The 25,094-nt window shown below is 39.3% G+C and overlaps 1 protein-coding gene across 4 annotated transcripts in view; it reads right to left on the bottom strand.

Annotated features, from left to right (window-relative positions):
• Positions 1-17,856, bottom strand: part of tox3 (TOX high mobility group box family member 3) — a 101,413-nt gene extending 83,557 nt beyond the window's left edge. For 3 of the 4 annotated variants that reach the window (XM_059992859.1, XM_059992862.1, XM_059992863.1), the window contains exon 1: positions 17,216-17,856. In XM_059992859.1, coding sequence (XP_059848842.1) covers positions 17,216-17,317 — 102 coding nt within the window. In that variant the 5' untranslated portion in view covers positions 17,318-17,856. Of the gene's footprint in view, positions 1-10,139; positions 10,203-17,215 lie in introns of those variants that run through there. The other variant, XM_059992861.1, reaches the window with a different exon arrangement.
• Between the last annotated feature and the right edge of the window lie 7,238 nt (positions 17,857-25,094).

Genomic DNA, 25,094 nt, shown 5'->3' with positions numbered 1-25,094 from the left:
GAAGAAAAGATGAGAAGTCAGAGCAAGAAGGTGGGAGGGAGGTGAGGAAAATACAAGGTAGTAGGTGATAGACGAAACTGGGCTGTGACAGGGGTGAAGTATAGAGCTGGGAAGTCAATTGGTGAAAGACATAAAGGACTGGAGAAGGGGTAATCTGATAGGAGAGGACAGAAGGCCATGGAAGAAATGCAAGGAAGAGGTCCACCAGAGGGATGTGATGGGCAGCTAAGGAGATAAGGTGAGAGAGGGAAATGGGAATGGGGAGAGGGGTGCATTACTGGAAGTTTGAGAAATTGATGTCATTAGGCTGGAGTCTAGCCAGACGGAATACAAGGTGTTGTTCCTCCAACCTGAGGGTGGCCTCATCACAGCAGTAGTAGAGGCCATGGACTGACATGTCAGAATGGAAATGGGAAGAAAAATTAAAATGGGGGGGCCACTGGGAGATCATGCTCTTTCTGGCAGACAGAGTGCTCAGTGCAAGGTCTCACTGATATACAGGAGGCACCAGATACAGTAGATGACCCCAGCAGACTCACGGGTAAAGTGTTGCCTCATTTGAAAGGACTGTTTGGGAACTCTGATGGTAGTGAGGGAGGTAGTGTAGGGGTAGGTGTAGCACCTGTTTCACTTGCAAACTCAAGTGCCAGGAGTGAAATCAGTGGGGAGGGACAAAAGGACAAGGGAGTTGCATAGGGAGCAATTCCTGCAGAAAGCAGGAAGTGTTTGGGGGTGGGGGGTGGGAAAAGAGGAGATGTGCTTGGTGGTGGGATCCCAGTGGAGATGGTGGAAGTTACAAAGAACTATGTGTTGGATGAGGAGGCTGTTGAGGATGCTTCGCAGCCTTCAAACTCTAACACCTCATCGAGCACAAGATTAGATGTTCGTGTATTAAGGCTGGCAGCTGTTGAAAAGAGCAGTGCTAAGTTTTATAACACCTTTTATTCTTAACTGTACTAATATGACATCAACATACTGGTTGTTTAATATTAAATGCATTGATTAAACGGATGTCAGAATGGTTAAAGAAGTTCGAGCTCTGAACAGGAAGGAATTGTTGAAGAGAATCAGTCTTCATGAACATGCGGTTTTATAACTTCAGCAGCCCGGCTGTTTGCACTCTTTATCCGCGCTGAGTGGCATTTCTGAATCAACTTCCTTCAGACAGATGAAATTCCCGTAAGACATTAAGATTTTTTGAGACACGCAGCAAATAAAGCTGAATATTAAAATTTACTGTCACCTGTACTGAAGCTTCCCTCTTCAGCTGCCTAGAATTATTAAATGTAACGACATTAGCAACTTGCTCCACCAGATTCGTTGTTGGTGCATCGCACTCATCATTGCATAGCACCAGTCCCTGAAAAGCTAGTGTGATGTATGGCTAGTCTTGTCCTAATGTAGCCATCCTGCCAACCAATGATAAAGGCAAGACAAAGGCACCCAATGAGAGTTGACACACTGTTAAGCTATACTGACTCTCATCAGAAAACTAAGCAGAGACTTGAAAGGATTGTTTTTCCACACCACAACAAATACCAAACCATACCCTTCTCATTTAAAAACACTACTGGTTTGTGATGAGAAGCATGCAGAGTCATGCATACACCTTCTCCAGCTCATAGGTTACAGACTCATAGGTTATAATGTCTCCTTTGTCTCCGTCACCACTTTCCCCAAAATGTTTATATCTCTTTCCTCCACTCCACAAAGCTGCAGTCCCACCTGATGTGGAAGCCTATGGTAACGCCAGGCCATTTGCATCATCAGTAATTAAGAACAAGGAAACCCTTGTAAAAAAAAGCTTTTGCCATTTATTTTGCAAAATAACTGAACCAGAAAAAAAAAACAAATTGACTGGGTTGATGTTCTAGAAGTGAAAAGCATCCAACACCTTGTGCAAACTCTTGCTGAACTAATATGATGCTCTGGTGGGTGACTGAAGCAGTATTGCAAGAACATCTGGACATCAGTTTCAAAAACATCCCCAAGTCAGGCATAATGACCATACTGCTATATTTAAGTGAAGCTCCAAATTTGTTGGCACCCAATATGATGCCAATCAAACGAATAGTATCAATAATTTTGCCCAATTCAGACTCCAGTTCTCTCCACAGCAAATACCCTTTCAAACCCATACACTGACAATTTCTTCTACTTTTCAACACAAGTATAGTTCATTATTAGTGGGGATTTCAATGGCACCAATTAGGGCAACCAAAATTTTGAAGAGCACACCAGCTGATCCAGATACCAACATAAATCTTCCAATGGATACTACTCTTGAATTAAATAATCCGCATTTTTAATGTTAAGCCTAAATCATTTTTCCAAGAGATGACAGAAGCTTATAATCCTTTATATATGGCCTCAGGTGAGTTCTGAGTATCATTCACCACAGATTCAATGTGACATATAGTCATCATTTAGATCAAAACCAAAAAGTTAAATTTTTGTTCAATTCATCTTCATAAGTGAAAGTCCGTGTGATTACTCCAAGCACAGCTATCTAAAAGAAGCAATTTAGATTTTGCTGAAAGCCAGGATGAATGTGATGATAGCACTTAAAAGATAAAATGCTGGCTGGTACTTTTATCTGCAATTATTTGATGGTCAATGCACAAAAGTGCCTTTCTAAAGGATCCAGTTCATCACCTTGTGTTACTATAACTGAAATGTACATACAATATTTGGAAGGAAAGAGATTTTTATTTCTGCCAGATAAAGTTTCAAAACTTCAGTAACTTTTCATTGCCAACCCCAGTATTTAAAAAAAACAGGTACAAGTTCACAGAACAGAATCACTCATTGCCAGGAAGAAGACTGGGCAGATATAAGTGGACTCCAGTTCTATACAACATGACTGTGTAGAATGGCAACTGATGAAAATCAAACATAATGCTGGTTTTTCTCCAACACAGACATCTACAGTAACCATAAAATTCATGATAAATAAACATACAATTCGAAAAGATAACACATTAGATAAAACACTGAATCTTGCAGAGGATCAAATAAATAAGAATGTTTTAAAATGGAATAAGTATTGTAGAAAAAAAAGTATAAAAACATGAGATGTGAGAAAGTAAAGAAACAGTTTCTAATCATGGCTGTAAATCGTATTATTGGTGTATCAGCTATGTTTGGAGATATTTATCGTGTTAAGTGTGAGCAAAACATCACTCTATTTTAAATTAATTGTCAGAGATAACACAAGCGTTAAACTCATTAGTAAATAAGTTCTCAAGTCACACGTGGGATCAAGATATGATTCTCACCCAAACTTTGAATGCTTAGCAGGCAAGTGAAGATTTGTTCCCAGAAACACAGAATTATCTCCTCAATGTCATGATCTAAATTAGATTCCCAAAGGTAACCACCCACAACTATAATTTGTTGTTTTGAGTTTTCCACTGTGGATATTGAAATGGAATCAGCCATTACTCACAGTACTCAATGTGATTATCTCTAGATGTATCTTGAACGAGCACACCAATATCAGATTGGAAGCCCGGTTTATAACCTTTGTTTTGCTTCCCATGCAATAATTGTAATTTTCAATTTTATTAATTTGCCATCTCGCACTTATTCTGCAATTGCATCAAGCTCCTCATTTATTTGACATTCTGTAACATAAAATTCTTATTTACTCCTCTTCAGCTGATGTGTGGTGTATTCTGTAACTGTTAATGTAGTCTTCCTTGCCTGCAAGTTAAACGCATGCCAGCAGCTCAATCAACCAATTCCAAATATAGAGAATTTTCATCAGGTTGGACAATATTTCATTAGGAAGTACACACTTTTACGCCTGAACTTCAATGAATTATTATTTTTCCTCATGACTCCATAAGCAGTGAAGAGCAGCATTTGGAACCAAGCCTTGATCCTTTTCTCTACTTATACTTGTTCAGGTATGGAGTTCTGGAGTTTTTCTTGACACCTTTATATATTTATAAAGTGCTATTATTGCCCATGTTAGTTTTAGTTTAGTATTTTTTTTCATTATATATTTTTTCTCATATATAATTTCAATTTTTTTTTTTTTCTTTTTTCGACGATTATTTTTGTTTTTCATATATATTTATATAGACTTGATTGATTTATGTACCTTTTGTTGATGGATGTTTTAATAGGATATTATTATCCTATTACTAATGTAATCTCAAGTCTATTGAATCTGTAATCTATTCATTATTTTGTGTTATTTTTTTTATATATGAAAGTTAATAAAAAGATTGAAAAAGAAAGAAAGAAAGCCTTAAAGTTTTTTTCTTGAATAGATTTAACACAACTTTATAAAGCTTCAGGCACGTCCAATATCATTATTTCTGTCTCCAGAGTAAGCCCAATTCTTAATTTTCATCATACTCCAACTTTCTTGGCTGCAGGTTAAAGACCCTAAGGCCATTAAAGCTGCTCTGTCGTTTGATCATGGCTATTTCCCTTTCAACTCTATTCTCCTGACTTCTCCCCATAATCTTTGATGCCTTACTAATCAAGAATCTATCACCCTCCACTTTATGCAAATCCAATGACTTCAATGCCACAGATGGAATTCCGCAGACTTACCACCCTCTGGGAAAAGAAATTCCACATTTTTTTTTCTAAAGGGACATCCTTCTATTCTGAGGCTGTACCCTCTTGGTTCTACACTTACCCATTATAACAACCAACGCCTCCACGTCCACTCTAACAAGGTCATTGAATATTTAATAGGTTTCAATAAGATTGCCCCTCAATCTTCTAAACTCCAGCAAGTACAGGCCCAGAGCCATCAAATGCTCCTCATAAGGTAACCCTATTATTCCCAGGATCATTCTCATGAACTCCTGTGGACCCTTCTCCAGTGCTGGCACATCTTTTCTTAGATCAGGGCCCACAATTGCTCACAATATGCCAGCGTGGTGTGACCAACACCTTATAAAGCCAAACATTACATCCATGCCCTTCCCCTTCCAGTCCTGATGAAGGTCTCAGCTCGAAATGTTGACTCTGTACTCCCTTCCATAAATGCTGCACGATTTGATGCGTCTGTGTGCATTTATAGTGAAAGCCAGCACATCCTCATTAATGGAAGAGTGACCACTTTGAGGACGGAGTGAGCTGGGAGCGACAGTGCTGATGGTACTCTGAATCAAAGCACCATTCTAACAGAGAATAAGAGAGATTCCACATAGAAAATAAAACACTAGGGCACATTACTGACCCTTCAGACCACAATGTTTTCCAACCTAATCTAAGCTCAATCTAACTCTTCCCTCCTGCATAACCCTCTAATTTTCTTTCATCCATGTGCCCTTTTACATCCCCTCATGTAACTGCCTCCACCATCACCATAGGCAGCATGTTCCATGCACTTAGTAGACCATAAGACACAGGGGCAGAATTAAGTCATTCAACCCATTGAGTCAACTCCGCTATTCCATCATGGCTGATTTATTACCCCTCTCAATCCCATTCTCCTGCCTTCTCCTTGTAATCTTTGATGCACTGATTAATCAAAAACATGTCAACCTCTTCCTTAAATATATCCAATGACTTGGCCTGCACAGCCAACTGTGGCAATGAATTTCACAGTTTCACCACCCTCTGGCAAAAGAAATTTTTATTCATCTACATTTCAAATGGATGTACCTCAGTTTTGAGGCTGTGCCCTCTGGCACTGGATAAGGAGTCCAAAACTGCTCACAATACTATACTCCCAGTGCAGTCCGACCAATATCTTAAAAAGCCTCAGCATCATATCCTTGCTTTTGTATTCTAGTCCTCTCAAATTGAATGCTAACATTGCATTTGCCTTCCTTACCACCGATTCAACCTACACGTTAATCTTTAGGGAATCTTGCGCGAAGCCTCCCAACTTCATCTGCACCTCTCTATTTTTGAATTTTCTCCCCACTTAGAAAAGAGTCCACACCTTTATTCCTTCTGCTAAAGTGCACTTCTCTACATTATATTCCATCTGCCATTTCTTTGCCCACTCCCCCAATCTGTCTAAGCCCTTCTGCAGACATCCTGCTTCCTCAACATTACCTGCCCCTCCACCTATCATCATATCTTCTGCAAACTGGTCCACAAGGCCATCAATTCCATCATGCAAGTCATTGACATACAACACAAACCCCTGCAGAACACCACTCGTCACCGACAGCCAACCAGAAAAGGCCCCCTTTATTCCCAGACTTCGCCTCCTGCCAGTCAGCCAAATTTCTATCCATGCTCTACTTCCCCTGTCTTACCAGAGGCTCTTATCATGTTATGCAGCCTCATGTGTAGCACCTTGTCAAAGGCCTTCTGAAAATCCAAAGAAACACCATCCACTGACTAACTTTTATCTATCCTGCTTGTTATCTCCTTAAAGAATTCCAACAGATATGTCAGGCAAGATTTCCCCTTTAGAAAACCATGCTGACTTTGGCCTATTTTATCAAGTACCCTGAAATCTGATCCTTAATAATGGACTCCAGAATCTTTCCAACCACTGAAGTCAAGCTAACTGGCCTATAAGTTCCTTTCATCTGCCTTCCCTCTTTCCTAAAGCATAGAGTGACTTTTGGAGTTTTACCAATCCTCGGGAACCTTCATAATCCTCCAGAATTTAGTGATTTTTGTAAGATTGTTACACAATTTCTTCAGCTACCACTTTTATAACCCGGGGTGGGGTCCATCTGGTTCAGGTGATTTATCTACCTTCAGGCCTTTCAGCTTCACAAGCACATTTTCCTTAGTAAGAGCCATGTCACTCACTTCTGCCCCGACACTCTCACACTACTGGCATTCTGCTGGTGTCCTCCACAGTGAAGACTGATGCAAAATATTTCAGTTCATCCGCTATTTCTTTGTTCCCCATTAATACTTCTCCGGTCATTATCCAGTGATCCAATAGCTACTCTCTTTTCTGTTATTCTTTATATATCTGAAAAATCATGTTATATCCTCTTGTATTATTGGCTAGCATACCTTTATATTTTGTCATTTCTCTCCTAAGACTTTTTTAGTTGCCTTCTAGTGTTTTAAAAGGGTTCCCAATCTTCTACTTTCCATTGTTGCTACGTTATACGCTCTTGTTTTTATGCTGTTTTTTACTTCCATTGTCAGCCACAGTTGCCTCATCAACCCTTTAGAATATTTCTTCATCTTTGTGATGTATCATTCCTGCATCTTTCAAATTTCCCCCATAAATACCAGCCATTGCTATTCTCTCTCATGCCTCTATAATTCCCTTTAATCCACTGCGATACAGATATATCTGACCTTAGCTTCTCCCTCTCAAATTGCAGGATGAACTCTACCATATTATGATTACTGCTTCCCAAGGGTTCCTTTACCTTAAGCTTCCTAATCAAATCTAAAACGCAAGATAACAACCAAACCAGAAATGTCTTTCCCCTAGTGGGTTCAACAAGCTGCTCTTAAAAAACAAAAGAACTACCCATCCCCTCTGCCCACCTTCTGGTGCTTTGGATAAAATACGAATCCTTGGATGTTAAGCTCCCAACTGCAATCCACTTTCCGCCACAACTCAGAGATGCCCACAACGTCCTACATGCCAATCTCTAACCGCACCACAAGATCATCTTACCTTATTCTGTATGCTACGTGCATTCACATGTAACATCTAGTCTTGTATTCATCACCCATTTTGACTTTGCACTTCCGTTACATGTTACTCATACCACTGACTGCAATTTGCCTTATCATCTGCCTATCCTTCCTCACTGCTTCACGATACACTACATCTAGTTGTACACGAACTACCCCATCCTCAGCCCTATCTCTCTGGTTCCCATCCCCATTCAAAATTAGCTTAAACTCACCCCAACAGCTCTAGTAAACTTGCCTGCAAGGATATTGGTCCACTTCAGGTTAAGGTGTATCTGGTGCCTTTTATACAGGTCAACCCTTCCCCAGAGAAGATCCCAATGATACAGAAATGTGAAATCCACCAATTTCTCAGCCATGCATTCATCTGCTAAATCATCCTATTCTTACCTTCACTGATGCTTAGTTCAGGGATTACTATCCTAGAGACTCAGACTTACAGCATACTATCTAATTCCTTATATTCTCACTTCAGGACCTCCTTTTTCCAACCTTCTGGTACTAAAATGTACCATGACTTCTGACTGATCACCATCCCCCTTTAGAATGCCATGGACAAGGTCCTAGACATCCCTGACCCTGGCACCTGGGAGGCAGCATACCATCCAATTTCATATCCACATAATTTGCTTTCTACTCCTCCAAACATGGAATCCCCTCACACGCCTGCACTGCTCCTCTCCCCGCTTCCCTCCTGAGCCACAGAGGGAGACTTAGTGCCAGAGATCTGCTCACTGATTGGTCGTCTCCCACAAACTGTACACTTATTATTGAGGGGAATGACCACTGGCTGCCTATTCCCTCTCCCCCTCCTGACAGTCACCCAGGTACCTGCTTTCTGCAACACAGGTGTGACTACCTCCCTGTAGCTCCCATTTATCATTTCATTTTCCCATTTGAGCCAAAGGTCATCCAGCTCTCGCTCCAGTTCCTTAATACGGACTCTAAGGAGCTGAAGCTTGATGCACTTCATGCAGATGTAGTTATCTGGGATACTGGAAGTCTCCCAGAGTTCCCGCACTTCACACCAAGAACATATAACTAGAAATTACTTAGAACATCTGTCCGTGCTTGCCTAAGCCTGTTGAGCCAAAGCCAAACCACTCCGAACACAGTTAATCAGAAAATAAGTTCATTACTTGCAAATCAGAAATCTCTGGATATTCCACATTTTTGAAAAAAATTTACCTTCAAATTTGGATTTTTTTAAAATATACAAAATGAACAGTCTATCCATTTTTTGCCCGATTACAAAATGCAATTCTCTAAGTAGTTTGCTCTATTATTAAGCTGTTGTGAAATCATTCATATCATTTCTATTGACTTTTTTTAAAAAAGTTGAAGCATGTACACTACAAGCAAACTACTTGCAGTGCTAACAGGACAATAATTTATTTACATCACCTTCTGAGGTTACTTGTAAAGCATTAACCCATTTTAGTTATTGAAATGTTTCTCACAGGCAGAGGAATGTTATACAAATGTTGTACCTTTTTTCATCCACCTCTATTATAAACAATACTACCCAAACAGTTCTTATTAAGCATCACTGCATAATTTAAATAAGTAACTTCACTGATAGAAAACTAGCAAGTTACATTAAAATATCATGTGAAGTTCAACAAGGTGTAGAATGCATTTAGAATAATACTAATATTATTCTGAAAATGTGCCTCAGGATCATCTGCTTGGAAATGCCATTTAAGACTTCAACTGCTTTGCATTGTGGAGCAAAATTTTATGGAATAGTTTCAAATCTATCTTCTCAAACAGCACTAGTTGAATGATAGAAGTTGTTGCTGCTTTTGGAACAAGTTGATCAAGCAATACGAGAATTTCCTTTTAGCTACATCTGCTTACAAGCTTACAAGCTTACAATTATGCAACAACGGTCACCCTGTCATTGCTTATGAACATTCAGTACCGAGAGAAAAAATTGTAATTCCCACTGTCTCAGGTTTTTTTTTTGCATGCCAGCAATGCAGAAGATTGGATCCAGTTTAATGAGAGCTAAAATGGAAATGGAACTTAAATCCCACAAAGAGCAAGTACATGAAAAGCAGATTTCTTAACCATTCCAAACACCAAATAAATAGTTAAACAAATCTACTTAATTACAGCAAATTGAAACATGTCTGCTGACCCATTCTTTTCTTTGAAAAAACCTGCATCATTAAATATAATGAAACATTTAAAATTATAATACAGTAACTATAGCAAAAAAATCTTTGCTACATTTGGTCAGACAGCCAACAAACAAGCAAGGTGGTAACTGAATATGCAGGCAGTTGAGGCTCAATCCTTTGTCAACAGTAACCTGAGAAGATAACAGATGCAATGATTTGTAAAAGATAATGGCTACCTCAATTGCTGGATACCGAGACATGGCACACTGAAAAGAGGACTGGGAATACAAACTAGGGCACTGTTACAAAACACTGCCTTTATGAAACATGATACCCAGGCCTGGCAGTACTGTAAATACAAATCATTTACTGTACCATATGTCCAGGGCTTTAAAAGTCAATGCCAGTTACCTAGGAGGATTTGAACCACTTTCAATCACAAAGAAACAAGCTGTGTTCCGCTCTGCACTTTGGAAAGCAAAGCATTTATGCTCACTGTCACTATATACAACAGCAGTGTTTTTTCAGTTAACTGACAACACAATACAGCAGCCAAAACCAATTCAATTGGACTTTAGAACTGTGCTCTTTACTATGTTTTATAATGAATAATGTACAACAGCAGTAGAATGGAACCTTAACCTTCTGACAAGGCAAAAAGTCATCACAGAAGAATGTTTTAATACATTATTTTCTCATAAACTTTTACAACATAGAATATATAACCCATTCAATTCTTTGGATAGAACAGCAGTACTTTTCCGGTCCAATGTTCCATTTATATTGTGTTCCCCAAAGTGCCTGCATTCAGTTTGAATCAATACGATAAGAGTTGTCTACTAAATCTAAGATTGTATACTGGCAGATGCCCTGGTGCAGTTTAAGTATCAGGGATTATTACATTAATAACCAACACTAAAAGCAAAAGCTACAAAATTTGCACCTGCCATTTGTAGCAGCCATATTTGATATATATTAATTCTTCAAAAACAATCCACCAAGATCAACAAGCTGAAACCTTACTGGTAATTTTGACCTAATTCACCCAGTGGGAAATTGACAAAACCCACACTACATGCCATTTTGACACCAGGCTCAAATTACCCTCCACTGAAGTCAGTGAAGGGTAAAATTGGGTGGGCTGCCAAACTATTGTTCAACCTGGTCCTGTTAGTTTCTTTCAATACAGATTAGGTAAAAATGACTTCTGCTTGCTCTGAATTACAAGTGAACAACCATGTATTATTTCATTTGTGTAGTCATTTTACACAATTCAACAGTAATTTCTCACACCTTCAGATATGCAGCTGCTGTACATATGGCACTTAGTAGTGACCAAAACAATCTGTATTTGCAACGCCAGGAGTTCGCCATCTTTTAACACCATCTTAAACCCTACTTAGAGAACTTGCCATTTGTCTGTACTGACCCTCAGAGACTGCTCACACGTGGGGAATTGGCATTGGTCTAGTTCGCAGGAAAAAGATCAGATGGGGACTAGTATTAAGCCAATTAACCAAGATGATGGCATCTTGAAAGGTCTGGAGATGGATTAAGAAGAATCTATACTCTTTAGCAACACGTTCAAAAACCCAAGGTACAGATTTAAGTGTGGAAGCTCCTTAGGGGAGGAGTTGAGTTTTTTTTTTGTTTTATTCAAATAATGGAGGAAGTCAAAAGACCTAATTTCACTTTCAATGTACATGGATCAATTCTGACATGGCATTACTTACAAGAATGCAGTTTGATATCTGGGAAGGGTGATGTATACAAACAGCAATTTTCCACAAGTATGGACACCAGAGGCCTAAGAGCTGTGGATTTCTACCATTCTGTGATTTGGCAAGACCCCGCTGCACAACAGCTCCACCACCTCGTTATTCTCTGAACAGAGATTAAAGTGACAATACCCAAGTCAATACTTTTGTATTGTTTTCAGAGAGATTATCATGCCTTACAATCATTCAGATCCACTTTCAACCATCCTTTCAATGAGATTTTTCACCCTCTACCCTTGTCTCATTGTGGGGTATTCATTTGACCATTAATGACTCTAGTAAAGATGTGTGGCTACATTCTGGTTCCTACCTCAAAAGAGAAAGAACATGCTTCTAGTGTGAAGGTTATTTATTAGTAGTATAATGCTTGTAGTCATATCCCGTTGAAAACAAATTAGTTTTTATATAGCCATACTTAGCTGCTGAAAGCACTCATGATAAAAATTAAGCAAGTGTGCAATTATTGATCAAAATGCTAAGACAGCTGGCAACACCAAATGAACTTTAGAATAAAGCAAATCCTAGTAATTGTCAAATATAGAAATTGGTTTGGCCACTAATACTCAAATTATGCACAGTATAATAAACATTATCATTGACAGCCAGCATTGAGGCAGATTACACTGAGGTCAGGTACTTTTATTACTACTGTTCCATACAAGCTTGTAATTAAAATCATTTCAGTAGTCACAGTGGAGAAACTGATGCAGAAAAATACCATTTTAAACCACTTATGCATATGTGGCTTCAAATACAGTACCATGCTGTGACAAATCATTCTCTTGCAAACTGTTTTGTTACCAGGGTTACCAAAAGGTATGCCAAGGACCAAGACAAAGAAATTGAACAGTTATTGGCCCTTCCCCCTCCAAATTTAGGAAACATGCACATTATGAAGTAACTTTCCAAAAGCAGGTTCCCTTCTACTTTCTGGAAGTGAGTTCTTTCTCCTCCGTCTAATAGCTATTTCAAAATTACATATTACAAACTTTGGGATCTTGTCATTACAAGTAGCAGGACAATAATACCTCAACTTCTCTGCTCTCACAGCCATCAACGGCTTAGCAACACACAGTGCAAGTGTCTTCGCTGCAAAGGTACTGAAAAACTCTTGTGTTTCAGTAAGGAATAGAGGCTTTCCATCCATAATAAGTCAACAATTTCTCTTGTTCCCTGCTGTGATCTTACATATACAACACATAGTTTCAGGCATATACAAGTTGCAAGCCTCTCTCTAGCACAGAATATGTAAGCTAAATTGATTGCTCAATCTATCCATACAATTTTACATCAATTGAATTGAATTGTAACATTATAAAGGAGACACAGGCAGAGAATCTTCAGATCTTTCCAATCTTTATTCCTTATTAAATCCAGCCATTCCCGAGATTAAATTGGTTCTTTCCTAGCACAGCAAGGTCACTTAATGCATTTAACACAAGTAAACAAACAAAAGCCGATGGGAGAAACTTTTGGTTATTTAACATCATAACTCAGTAAATTTTCAATTTTATGTATTAATGAAAAATGACAATGATATTTACTGCATTTAACAAAAAACACAAGCAAAACCCTTAGTTCAAGAACTGTCACTTCTCGTTTTTTGGTAAATGTTTTTGACATTGCTAATCCTGAGTAAGATTTTCTGAATTAATTTTCAGAAGTTTATTGATACAGCCAGTTTATGGATCATAGCAGTTAAATCAATACACACTAAAAAGATGGTAAGCACATCTATCACTTGTGTTTTACCAGCACTGAACCTCAGACACAGCTGAGTACTTCTCTCCTTGTTTAAATATGCACCACAGAGAGAGGTTGGAGAATGATGCTGATTACCACATGCTGGTTAAGTAGCAAACTGTGAAAATAAAACATATTAACGTAGTCTATGATTGCACACACCCAGGCAAGATGGCATTATTGTCTGCATATAAAATCAGTGTTATACTATATTAATGTAAAGTGGCTTTTCATTACAATTGTCCTTATTTACTACATTTTACCCTCACTAGCTTCGTAACATTTGTACAATAAATCAAAACTTCAAAAGCACTTTACAAATATAAGCATATTCCTTGCAAACAGAATGCAGTCTTCTACTGCTGCCGTGTATATATTTTCTGTCAATTTCCTCAGCCCTTGTATTAACCCCAGTTCAATTGCTCTAGTGTCATATTTAATGCATGCATTATTTAAATATTCCCTTCCTGCAAGTACATTTCAAAGTTATTTAAAAACTAATCTCTCCCAAAACTAAATTTATTGAGCAAGATTTTCATTTACTGAGCCTTGGAACGTTAAAAAATTGATAACCATTTTTATTTATCACATTTTTTGATAAATTATTTATCAAAAAAAACAGAACATGGTTTGCTCCTGAAAGGGAAAATAAGCAAAATTTTATGAATGAAGGATAAACAGTAATGTTAAACTGTGATCACTCTGTCACTGTTTATGATGTAGTGTTCTCTCTGATGTCAAATTAAGCTACACTGATTAAATCAGAGTTGTAATACCTGGTGAATACCAAACTTCTTTTCCAGAATGAAGCCGAGTCTGAGTTGGATCATTAACTCAGAGCTACAAAATAAATTCTGTATTTGTTCAGTAGCTTTTTATGAAATAATAAAACAAGAGTTGCCTCAAATGCTAATATGCACCATTGGATACCTTCAACAAACAAAACAATAGGTTCTCAATTTCTTTATCATTTACTCCCTTGCAATGACTTCATTCACTAATTACAATTTCAGAGAAAACAGCAGTCCAAAAATTATTCCTTTCACTTGCTGTTTTTTGAAGGCCCAATGAGTTGAGAAGCAGAACAAACTAATGAAGAGTTATAATTTTATTATCCACCAAGAACATTAACCATACACTTTTATTCAATTTTCATTGCATCTGACTTTGACAAGTGCACTAATAATGGGTTCTAACTCCATCCATAGTTTCATCTCTACTAACACAGGGTTAGTCTAATCATCCTAATCTAACTTCCATCAGCTATTCAGACATCCCATTACATCATGGCTGCTCTGCATATCAACAATATCTACTACCTTTGCAGAGAACCACCTGGGAACAAATAGCCTGACTAAAGTCTTTGGCAGATACTTTATAAAACCATCTTGAAGACATGCCCATAAGGCTATGTTGAAATGGACCCAGAAAATATCAAGAAACAAAAACTTGTTTCTTCGTCTTAAGAACAAAAACATTTAACTGCTGGGAAATATTATATTTGCATCAAACATACTCCAGCTCCTCCTCTTTCTCATAAATATGCAGAGCAATATTTGGGATTATCTTAAACCTGGATCATTTCAATTCATCTAATAATCAAAAAAACTTTGAACTTTAGACCAAAAATATCTAACTACAGTATAGCACAAATGTATACTGTAACTTTGTTGAATATCTTTTGGACAAGCTCATATTGCTGAGGTAGGTTCCTCCTACTCCAATTATGGTACAAACTCTAAAATTCTGTAGTTGGAAGATTTTTATTTAATGTACCATTTTGACTTTACTGCACGCAGGATATTTTGAATATATTACTGATGGTAAACAACGGTGACTGGACAGCTACACACATTCAACAAAAACATTGGTTAGCCAGTCAATCTAAACTAATTACCTTTGTGCCATTAGATTGTACTTCAGGCACTTACAATATGGGGGGGGGGGGGTAACGGATTCAAGGCCATTAAATGCATAATGTTTCTGATTTGTACCCAGAACAAGTCTTTACTATACTTAAGTTATGAATGACAACACTGCAGTTCTCCAAATTCTAAGTAGGTATTACTCAAAGCAAAGAAGCCCATCAACCTCTACCAAATGTCCAAAAATATCAGAATTCCATTTCCACTCGTTTTCTAGATACAAGTACAATCATTTTTATACATTTTTAGTGGGGGGGAAACATTCTAATTGCAACCTCGTGTGAAATAACAGTTTTTTTAAGTGACAAATTTTACATCTTCAGAAACATGATTTATTTTTACAAAAGCACCTGTATATTTACACTGATAATGCTGACATTTTCAGGTATAATAAGAAAATTAGTTTTGATCCATTGTGACGTCAATGATTGCAGGTTAGACTGTCACTGTTTAGATCAGATTCTGACACATTGAAGTTAATGATGATGATAATGATGATGATGATGCTCATGCTCAGAGATGAAGTAATAACAGTGGGTGGAGCCTATGGTTGAGTAATAAAGTATTTTCATTTTCTAACATTCACCATTGCACTGAGTTAATTCTGAACAGTTTAAGACAGTTTCCTTGTTACAAAATTACATTATCCTTTAAACAAACTAAAATAGTATTCCAACTTTGCAGGTGATTTTCAATATTCAATAAGCTTCAGGATGGTGCAGTCTTTACTCATAACCGCTGCAGCACTTCCAAAGTTTCAGCTCTTAAACATCAAATGCTTCAAAGTACAATATTCAAAAAGTTTTATGTACTGTTAGCACCTAATTCAGCTCAAAAAACATTCACAAATTCATAACTGAAATTAAACTGGGAACTGCTTCGAAACATTTAACACCTTTCCAGTGAAACATGGGAGAATGAGCAAGCATTTACTCAGTAGGATCACAACTGTATGCTAAATAACACAATCAATTGGACTTGCTAGATGGTAGCATATCTGGAGCAGGTCACCAAAATATTCACAGGAGCAAAGAAAGGCATTTTAGAATTACCAAACCCTCTTTAGAATCCACCATACTCTTTACTAAACAGCAATGATGATACAGCTATCAACAAAGATCAGCAGTGCTAATAATGCTGAAAAGAGGACGCGATGATTACAGGCTTGTATTTACCATGTGAGAGTTCAGAAACAATACTTGGTACTACAGCACAAAAGGATTACTTTCCTAATACACGGAACAAGAGAATCAGAAGATAATGCTGCCATGAAAATGTTAACACAAGAAAAAGAAGAGTGGGGGTGGGGGGGGGGGGAAGAAAATAAACTTTCTCACATTAATTAAGCAATAATTAGATGCAATGTCCCATAAGCCTACAGCAACAATTGCCAGAGCAATGTGTTACCCAGAGACAGTAAAAGCATCCAGTAAACAAGTAATAAAGTCAATGCAGTGTAAGGAGAGCACATTACCAACACAATAAAATACTGCAATTCATAAGACATAAATTCATTTCAAATGACCTCCAAAAAGGGGCTGTAAACTTTTACGTGACAAAATTTTTTTACACTGCTTGAATCTGTAAATTTCTCTGGTATTCAAGTTTATAGCTTCAAACAAATATTCCACTTTTTTTTAAAAAAAACGACTTTTGAAGGGCATATCCACAGGCAGAAAACAATATCGAAAATGATGCTTCTGTTAACTGCCTGATTTTCAGGAGTTCAAATATGGCCTTTTCTTCAGAAGATGGTTAACAATAAGTTTCTGGCTTACTGATAGTACTGCCAAACTCATCACTGTTCCTATTGATTTTGGAAATCTAAAATGACAGATAATGATTATGCACTTGGAGTTACTTTCTAAAGACTTCTAGTGCACATAATACATTTGAAATCATAAAAGCAAAATGGTAGAATCATAAAATAGTGACAATGTATATGCAGGATACAATTTAATGCTAAGTTATTCAATCATCTTTCTTCTTACGAACTATCACGTAAAGCATGAAACAATGAAGATAAAAGAAATCTTTTCACCTTGTTGTAGTTGTAGTAGCCCAAGCATTGGGAAAGGTCCAGGTTGGAAGGATCTCCAGGAATAGTGTTGCCAGCAGCAGCTGGATAAAAACGTACATCCATTTTTTAAAAAAATATAACAACCCTCAATAATGAACCACTTTGATTATTGTGGGGGTTTCTGACATCCACTTAAGTGTTAACTCAATTGAGGATAAATAATGCACAGATGTAACCCTGGGGATTGTGTACAAAGTGGTTTAAATCTCTTGTTTAGAAAAGATACATGTATTTCCTGTGTTCCTTGGGTCTGTGTTTAACTGCCCAGTGCTGAGCCTCAGTATTTGTCCATGCATTCAACAGCAGCTGCTGTACACAAAGAAGCCACGCGACCAGCACTGATAAGCTGATGCTTTCCAGCTTCACCACTGCAGACTCTGATCTGGGCTGCTGATAAACACTGGAACAGCAACTGAGTCCCTTATAATAAACGGAGGCGGTTCCAAGCCTTTTTTTTTCTCGCTCCTTTCCTGTTAACTCTTAAAATAGTACCTTTAGCCGTCCATATCTACTCACGCACGCACAGCCAGCTGGGCTGGCAAGATTAAAAAGCTGTCCTTGAAGAATTTAAAGCCAGGGGTTGCTAACAGGAGTGCAAGTCTTCCACCCAACGGTCACAGCTTGTAGTCAAAAGCGCTGAAGAGCTCTGAAGCTGCTACTGGCAGCGCTCCCTGAGAATGATGAATAAGTAAAGCCCTTGGAAGGCAGTAAAGAAAGCTTCATAATGAGCCACTCCCAGTACTGCTCACCACTCCCACCAAGAGCAGCTGCCACTCTACACACACACACACACAAACCAAAGATTACATTGTATCTCAGCCATAATAAACCAGTTTACTTCTGGGCAGTTTCAGTCTCCTTGTTCAAGTCCCTTTCCCCGGTTCAGACCAACTGGAAATGCATTTCGTAAGTCTTATTTTCTTTAAAAAAAGTAATCAAGCGATAGTACACATGAGCAGGGAGGCGCCGAGATGTAAACACAATACGAAACTCGTGTTATAAATATCACCCACCGCACCTTTATCAGGGGATCAATGCGAATCGTGCTCGTAAATGTACAGAATAAACAACTCCTGTCGATCTCTAACACTTGACCATTAGGACTTATGTCCGATCACTCTCATATCCCTCTGAGTGACTGTGCAAGCAAACTGAAAACAATCAATTAAAATCAGTTCATTAATAAATTACCCTGCATTGAGTGAGAACCAAATTACAGGCAACCCAACCACGCAAATGGCAGGTTCCTATTTTTAAAACTTTATTTAATGATCTCAGTTAATAAGAAGACAATTGCCACACTCCAAGCAAATGCATGGTGACAGATTCAATTTTAATGCCACCTTGACTAAATTTATTCATTTCTTAAATTAATTTTATTTAGCATTTTGGCTACATTTCCAGTCATATTTTTCCCATTGAGGACAAGGAATTTATTCTCCTGGAACTGCTCCATTGCCTTTGCTTGGAATTCCAACCACCTGTCCATTGAGTTAATATTCCAAGCAAGAGCCATACAATTAAGTACAGCCAAATGAAAATAAATGGCTTGGCTCATTATCGGTTAGAAAGAGACCTTGCAATATGAATGCAGCCTAGCTTGACCCATGGCTTTTGAAAAAGGAATCACCTCATACTTCTGAGTGCATACCACAAAGCTAAAATATTAAACTATTATGAGTAATTTACATCTATATTAGATAAGAAAAAATAGCCATTTAATGAAAGCCAAATCAAATGTCCACTATTAAAACATTTAAATAGCTTCTCTCTCTGCATGGTTAAGATTAGCCATTAAAGAAAACACTTCACTGTTAAGATATCTATAGAATTACGAACATTAGCTCTTAATGCAACACCATGAAATGGTCTGCGACCTTTTTAATTTTTGCAATGATAATTCCAAAATTATTTTCTTTGTGGAGAGAAATGATCAGTAAAACATTATCTGATCAAGAAGGGGAGTGAATCAGGAGGACAATTCTCTGTTATCACAATAATGTGTTATAGGGTTTTGTAGTGGTATATTATAGAAGAGGCTGGGGAAGATGGGAGGGAGGGCAGGCAGGACAAAGAACACAAAAGGGAGTCAGAACTGGGAAACATAAGGACGAGACTAGAGGACTGGAGAAAGTCGCAGAATTAAGATCGGTGAATAGAAGGAAAGGTGGTTTGATACAGAGAGTTAGATCTTGAATTCACTGTGTTTCAAGATGTAAATTGGATTAGTAAGTATGCAGATGATACTAAGATAGGAGGCGTTGTGGATAATGAAGTAGGTTTTCAAAGCTTGCAGAGAGATTTAGGCCAGTTAGAAGAGTGGACTGAACGATGGCAGATGGAGTTTAATGTGGGTAAGTGTGAGGTGCTACATTTTGGTAGGAATAATCCAAATAGGACATACATGGTAAATGGTAGGGCATTGAAGAATGCAATAGAACAGAGTGATCTAGGAATAATGGTGCATAGTTCCCTGAAGGTGGAATCTCATGTGGATAGGGTGGTGAAGAAAGCTTTTGGTATGCTGGCCTTTATAAATCAGAGCATTGAGTACAGTTGAGATGTAATGTTAAAATTGTACAAGGCATTGGTAAGGCCGAATTTGGAGTATTGTGTACAGTTCTGGTCACCGAATTATAGGAAAGATATCAACAAAATAGAGAGAGTACAGAGAAAATTTACTAGAATGTTACCTGGGTTTCAGCACTTAAGTTACAGGGAAAGGTTGAACAAGTTAGGTCTTTATTCTTTGGAGCATAGAAGGTTGAGGGGGGGACTTGATAGAGGTATTTAAAATTATGAGGGGGATAGAGTTGACGTGGATAGGCTTTTTCCATTGAGAGTAGGGGAGATTCAAACAAGAGGACATGATTTGAGAGTTGGGGGACAAAAGTTTAAGGGTAACACGAGGGGGAATTTTTTTACTCAGAGAGTGGTAGCTGTGTGGAATGAGCTTCCAGTAGAAGTGGTAGAGGCAGGTTCGGTATTGTCATTTAAATTAAAATTGGATTGGTATATGGACAGGAAAGGAATGGAAGGTTAAGGGCTGAGTGCGGGCCAGTGGGACTAGGTGAGAGTAAGCATCAGCACGGATTTGAAGGGCCGAGATGGCCTGTTTCTGTGCTGTAATTGTTATGTGGTTAATAGGCTGAACTAAACCTTAGGCTTTTAATTTGAGTATTTGGGGAAAGATTGCTCTGTGGGTAGGAGAAGAGGGAAGCAAAGTGACTGAAATCTAGGATCCACAGTGTAATGTCGAAGATTAAGGGAGAAGAGTGGTTATTAAACCATGGTACACCGTGACTGTAATGAAACCAGAAGTGTAAGGTGCATATTTTTTGTTATTTCTGCCCAAGTTAGTAGTGGGACCTGCTTAAAATGATCAAAAAGAAAGGACAATGTGACATTGTGGTGGTTTGGATCTTGTTAGGGGGAGTAAAAGGACATCCTTTTGGGACAAAGAGATTGATACCTCACATCGTGATGGTGGGGGGGGGGATAAGCTGAACATCATGGGGGTGAATGAGACATTGTGGTCGGTAGGAGGATATCACAAGCAATGAGTAATTACATTGGATGTTTGGGACATGGTGCAGGCAATGATTGGGGAATTTCTGCGCAAAAAGAGATATCATAACAGTTGGGGGCAACAAAAAGGAGGAAAAAGACATTGTAAAGAAGAGTAAGCATCAAGGAGATTCTGGCTGCAGAGTTAGGTACATTAGCAAATGATGGGATTACTGTGTTGTCAGGTTATTACCTTTCCTTACAACCAGTAACATTTCAGTGAATTGTGTATTATTGCTGATTTAGACGGACATGAGAGAGTTGCATATGTTATTATGGGTTCCTGGTGCATGAATGAAAGATCTCGTCCTTCTGCTACTCAAGGCCACCCTCAATTTCTTTATAGTGGCCATTTGACTGTTGCAGATCCATGTTGTTTCACATTCAAGTACTCAACTTCAGAAGTTAAATGTAGTAATATTTGATGGTAATACGATAAAATAATATGAAGAAAAGTTAGTTGGCAATATTCATTCTGCTTTGAATTTGCAAAGCAGTCTGTAATGTGATCATATTGGTAAATTAAATTGGCACATTATTGTCACTTGTATTGAGGTACTATATAGTGAAAAACTTGTCTTGCATACCATTCATACATATAAATTGTGTAGAAAGGCGCATTCAGAATCAGAATCAGGTTTATTATCACCGGCATGTCGTGAAATATGTTAACTTAGCAGCAACAGTCCAATGTGGTACATAATATAGAAGAAAAAGTAATAATAATAATCAATTACAGTACACATATATTGAATAGATTAAAAATCATGCATAAAACAGAAATAATATATATAAAAAGTGAGGTAGAGTTCACAGGTTCAATGTCCATTTAGGAATCGGGTGGCAGAGGGGAAGAAGCTGTTCTTGAATCACTGAGTTGTGTGCCTTCAGGCTTCTGTACCTCCTACCTGATGGTAACAGTGAGAAAAGGCCATGCCCTGAGTGCTGGAGGTCCTTAATAATAGACGCTGCCTTTCTGAGACACTGCTCTTTGAAGATGTCCTGGGTACTTTGTAGGCTACAACCCTGTGCGGCTTCTTCTGGTCCTGTGCACTTGACCCTCATACTAGACAGAGATGCAGCCAGTCAGAATGCTCTCCATGGTACATCTATAGAAGTTTTTGAGTGTACCAAATCTCTTCAAACTCCTAATGAAGTATAGTCTCTGTCTTGACTTCTCCATAACTGTATAAATATGTCAATATCAGGTTAAGTCCTTAGAGATCTTGACACTCAGAAACTTGAAACTGCTCACTCTATCTAGAGCAGTGGGCTAAGCACACACCCCTGAGGTGCGCCAGCATTGATTGTCAGCGAGGAGGATAGGTTATCACCAATCTGCACAGATTGTGGTCTTCTGGTTAGGAAGTCAAGGATTTGAATGCAGAGGGAGGTACTGAAGCCCAGGTTCTGTAACTTCTCAATCAGGCATATGGGAATGATGGTATTAAATGCTGAGCTATGGTCGATGAACAGCATCCTGACGTAGGTGTTTGTGTTGTCCAGGTGGTCTAAAGCCGTGTGGAGAGATTGCATCTGCCGTTGACCTATTGTGGCAACAGGCAAATTGCAATGGGTCCAGGTCCTTGCTGAGGCAGGAGTTCAGTCTAGTCATGACCAGCCTCTCAAAGCATTTCATCACTGTCGATGTGAGTGCTACCGAGTGATAGACATTAAGGCAGCTCACACACATAATTCTTCTCAGGCGCTGATAAAATTGTTGCCTTTTTGAAGCAAGTGGGAACTTCCACCCGCAGCAGGGAGAGGTTGAAGGTGTTCTTGAATACTCCCAAGCAATTGGTTGGCACAGGTTTTCAGAGCCTTACCAGGTACTCCATCAGGACCTTCCGCCTTGCGAGGGTTCACCCACTTCAAAGTCAGGCTAACATCGGCCTCTGAGACAGAGATCACATGGTCATCAAGTGCAACAGAGATCTTCACAGCTGTAGTTATATTCTCCCTTTCAAAGCGAGAAAGAAGGTATTAAGTTCACCTGGTAGTGAAGCATCACTCCCATTCATATTATTAGGTTTTGCTTTGTAGGAAGTAATGTCTTGCAAATCCTGCCAAAGTTCTCATGCATCCGATGCCACCTCCAACCTTGTTCAAAATTGTTTCTTTGCCCTTGAAATAGGCCTCCACAAATCATGCCTGGTATTCTGGTACTGACCTGTGTCGTCAGACTTGGATGCGACAGACCTAACCTCTAGCAGGCAACCTACCTCCTGGTTCCTCCACCGCTTTTGGTTTGGGAACGTACAGTAACTCTTTGTGGGCACACACTCATCCACATGGGTTTTAATGATGGCGGTAACAACTGCAGCAGCATACTCGTCCAGATTCAAAGATGAATCCCTGAAAACAGTCCAGTCCACCAATTCAAAACAGCCCTGTCAGTGCTCCTGTGCTTCCCTTGTCCAAACCTTCTTGGTCCTCACTGCTGGTGTTGCAGTCTTCAGTCTCTGCCTATACTCAGGGTGTAGAAGTACACTGGGTGATCAGACTCCTCAAAGTAAGGCCAAGTAGTACAAAGTAAAACAATAATGGAGTGCAGAATAATGTGGTAAAGAGCCGTGCTGGCAGCCTCTAAGGTGCGTGAATGTCAAACAAGGTAGATCATGAGGTCAAGTTTCCATCTTATCATATGAGGGAAACATTCAATAGTCTTATAACAGCACATTAATAGTTTTTCTTGAGCTTTGTGGTACATGCATTCAAGTTTTTGTATCTTCTACCCAATGGGAGAGATGAGAAGAGAGAGCATCCACAGTGGGCAGAGTTTTTGATTGTACATGTCTGTTCTCACCCCACCCTCCCGCCACCCTACCAGGGATAGGGTTATTCTTTTCCTCACATACCATCCCACCAGCCTCTGCGTCCAGCACATAACTCTCCGGAACTTCCGCCATCTCCAATGGGATCCCACCATCAAGCACATCTTTCCCTTCTCCCTCCTCCCCACATTCATTCTGCTTCCACAGAGGTTGTTCCTTATGCGACTCACTTGTCCATTCATCCCTCCCCACTGATCTCCCACCTAACACTTATCTTTGCAAGAGGAGCAAGTGCTACACCTCCTCCCTCCCTACCATTCAGGGCCCCAGACAGTCCTTCCAGGTGAGACGATCCTTCACCTATGAGTCTATTGGGGGTCACATACCATGTCCAGTGCTCCCGGAGTGGCCTCCTGTATATCAGGTAGACCTGACGTAGATTGGGAGACTGCTTTGTCGAGCGTCTATGCTCCATCTGCTGCAAGAAGCAGGATCTCCCAGTGACCACCTATTTTAATTCCACTTCCTATTCCCATTCCGACTTGTCAATCCACGGCCTCCTCTACTGTGACAATAATGCCACACTCAGGTCAGAGGAACAACCTGAGTGGAATTGTTCAGGAATGGGGCACTCCTGAGTATAATGCCCCAGCGTATTGGCGTAGGTTCGAGAAATCGATACTCATGCCATCAGGTTGGAGGCTATCGAGACGGAATATAACACCTCATATTCTGTCTGGGTAGCCTCCAACCTGATGGCATGAACAATGATTTCTCAAACTTCCAGTACTACCCTTGCACTTCACCATTCCCCATCCCCCTTTCCCTTTCTTACCTCATCTCTTTACCTGCCCATCTCCTCTTCCCTTTTCTGTCTGCCATGTCCTTCTGTCCTCTCCAATTAGATTCCCCCTTCTCCAGCCCTGTAGTCCTTTCACTTATCAGCTTCCCAGCTCTTTATGTCACCCCTCCCCTCTCCCAGTTTCACCTATCATCTTGTGATTCTCCCTCCCCTCGTCCCCCTTTTTAACTCTACCCCTCATCTTTTTTGCTCCAGTCCCACCGAAGGGTCTCGGCCTGAAGTGTCCTCTGTACTCTTTTCCATTGATGTTGCCTGGCCTGCTGAGTTCCTCCAGCATTTACCTAGTGTGTGCTTCTTTGATTATGCTGGCTGGTTTGCTGAGCCAGCGAGAAGTGTAGACAGAACCCTTGCAGGAGAGGTTGGCTTCTGTGATGTGCTGAGCTGTGAGTACAACTCTCTGCAGTTTCTTGCAGTTAAGGGTAGAGCAGTTGCCAAACCATACCATGATGCATCCAAATAGAATGGTTTCTATGGTACATCTATTAAAATTGGCGAGGGTCAAAGGACCATGCCAATTTTTTTAGCCTCCTAAGGACATAGAGCACTGGTAATTTTTTTGGCCATGGTTTGAACATTTTATGGATCAGGTCAGCTTAATGGTGACCTTTACTGCTAGGAACTTGATACTGTCAACCCA

Source organism: Hypanus sabinus, chromosome 17 (genome assembly GCF_030144855.1).
Source record: "Hypanus sabinus isolate sHypSab1 chromosome 17, sHypSab1.hap1, whole genome shotgun sequence".
NCBI lineage: Eukaryota > Metazoa > Chordata > Chondrichthyes > Myliobatiformes > Dasyatidae > Hypanus > Hypanus sabinus.
This window is presented reverse-complemented; position numbering and strand designations above follow the sequence as displayed.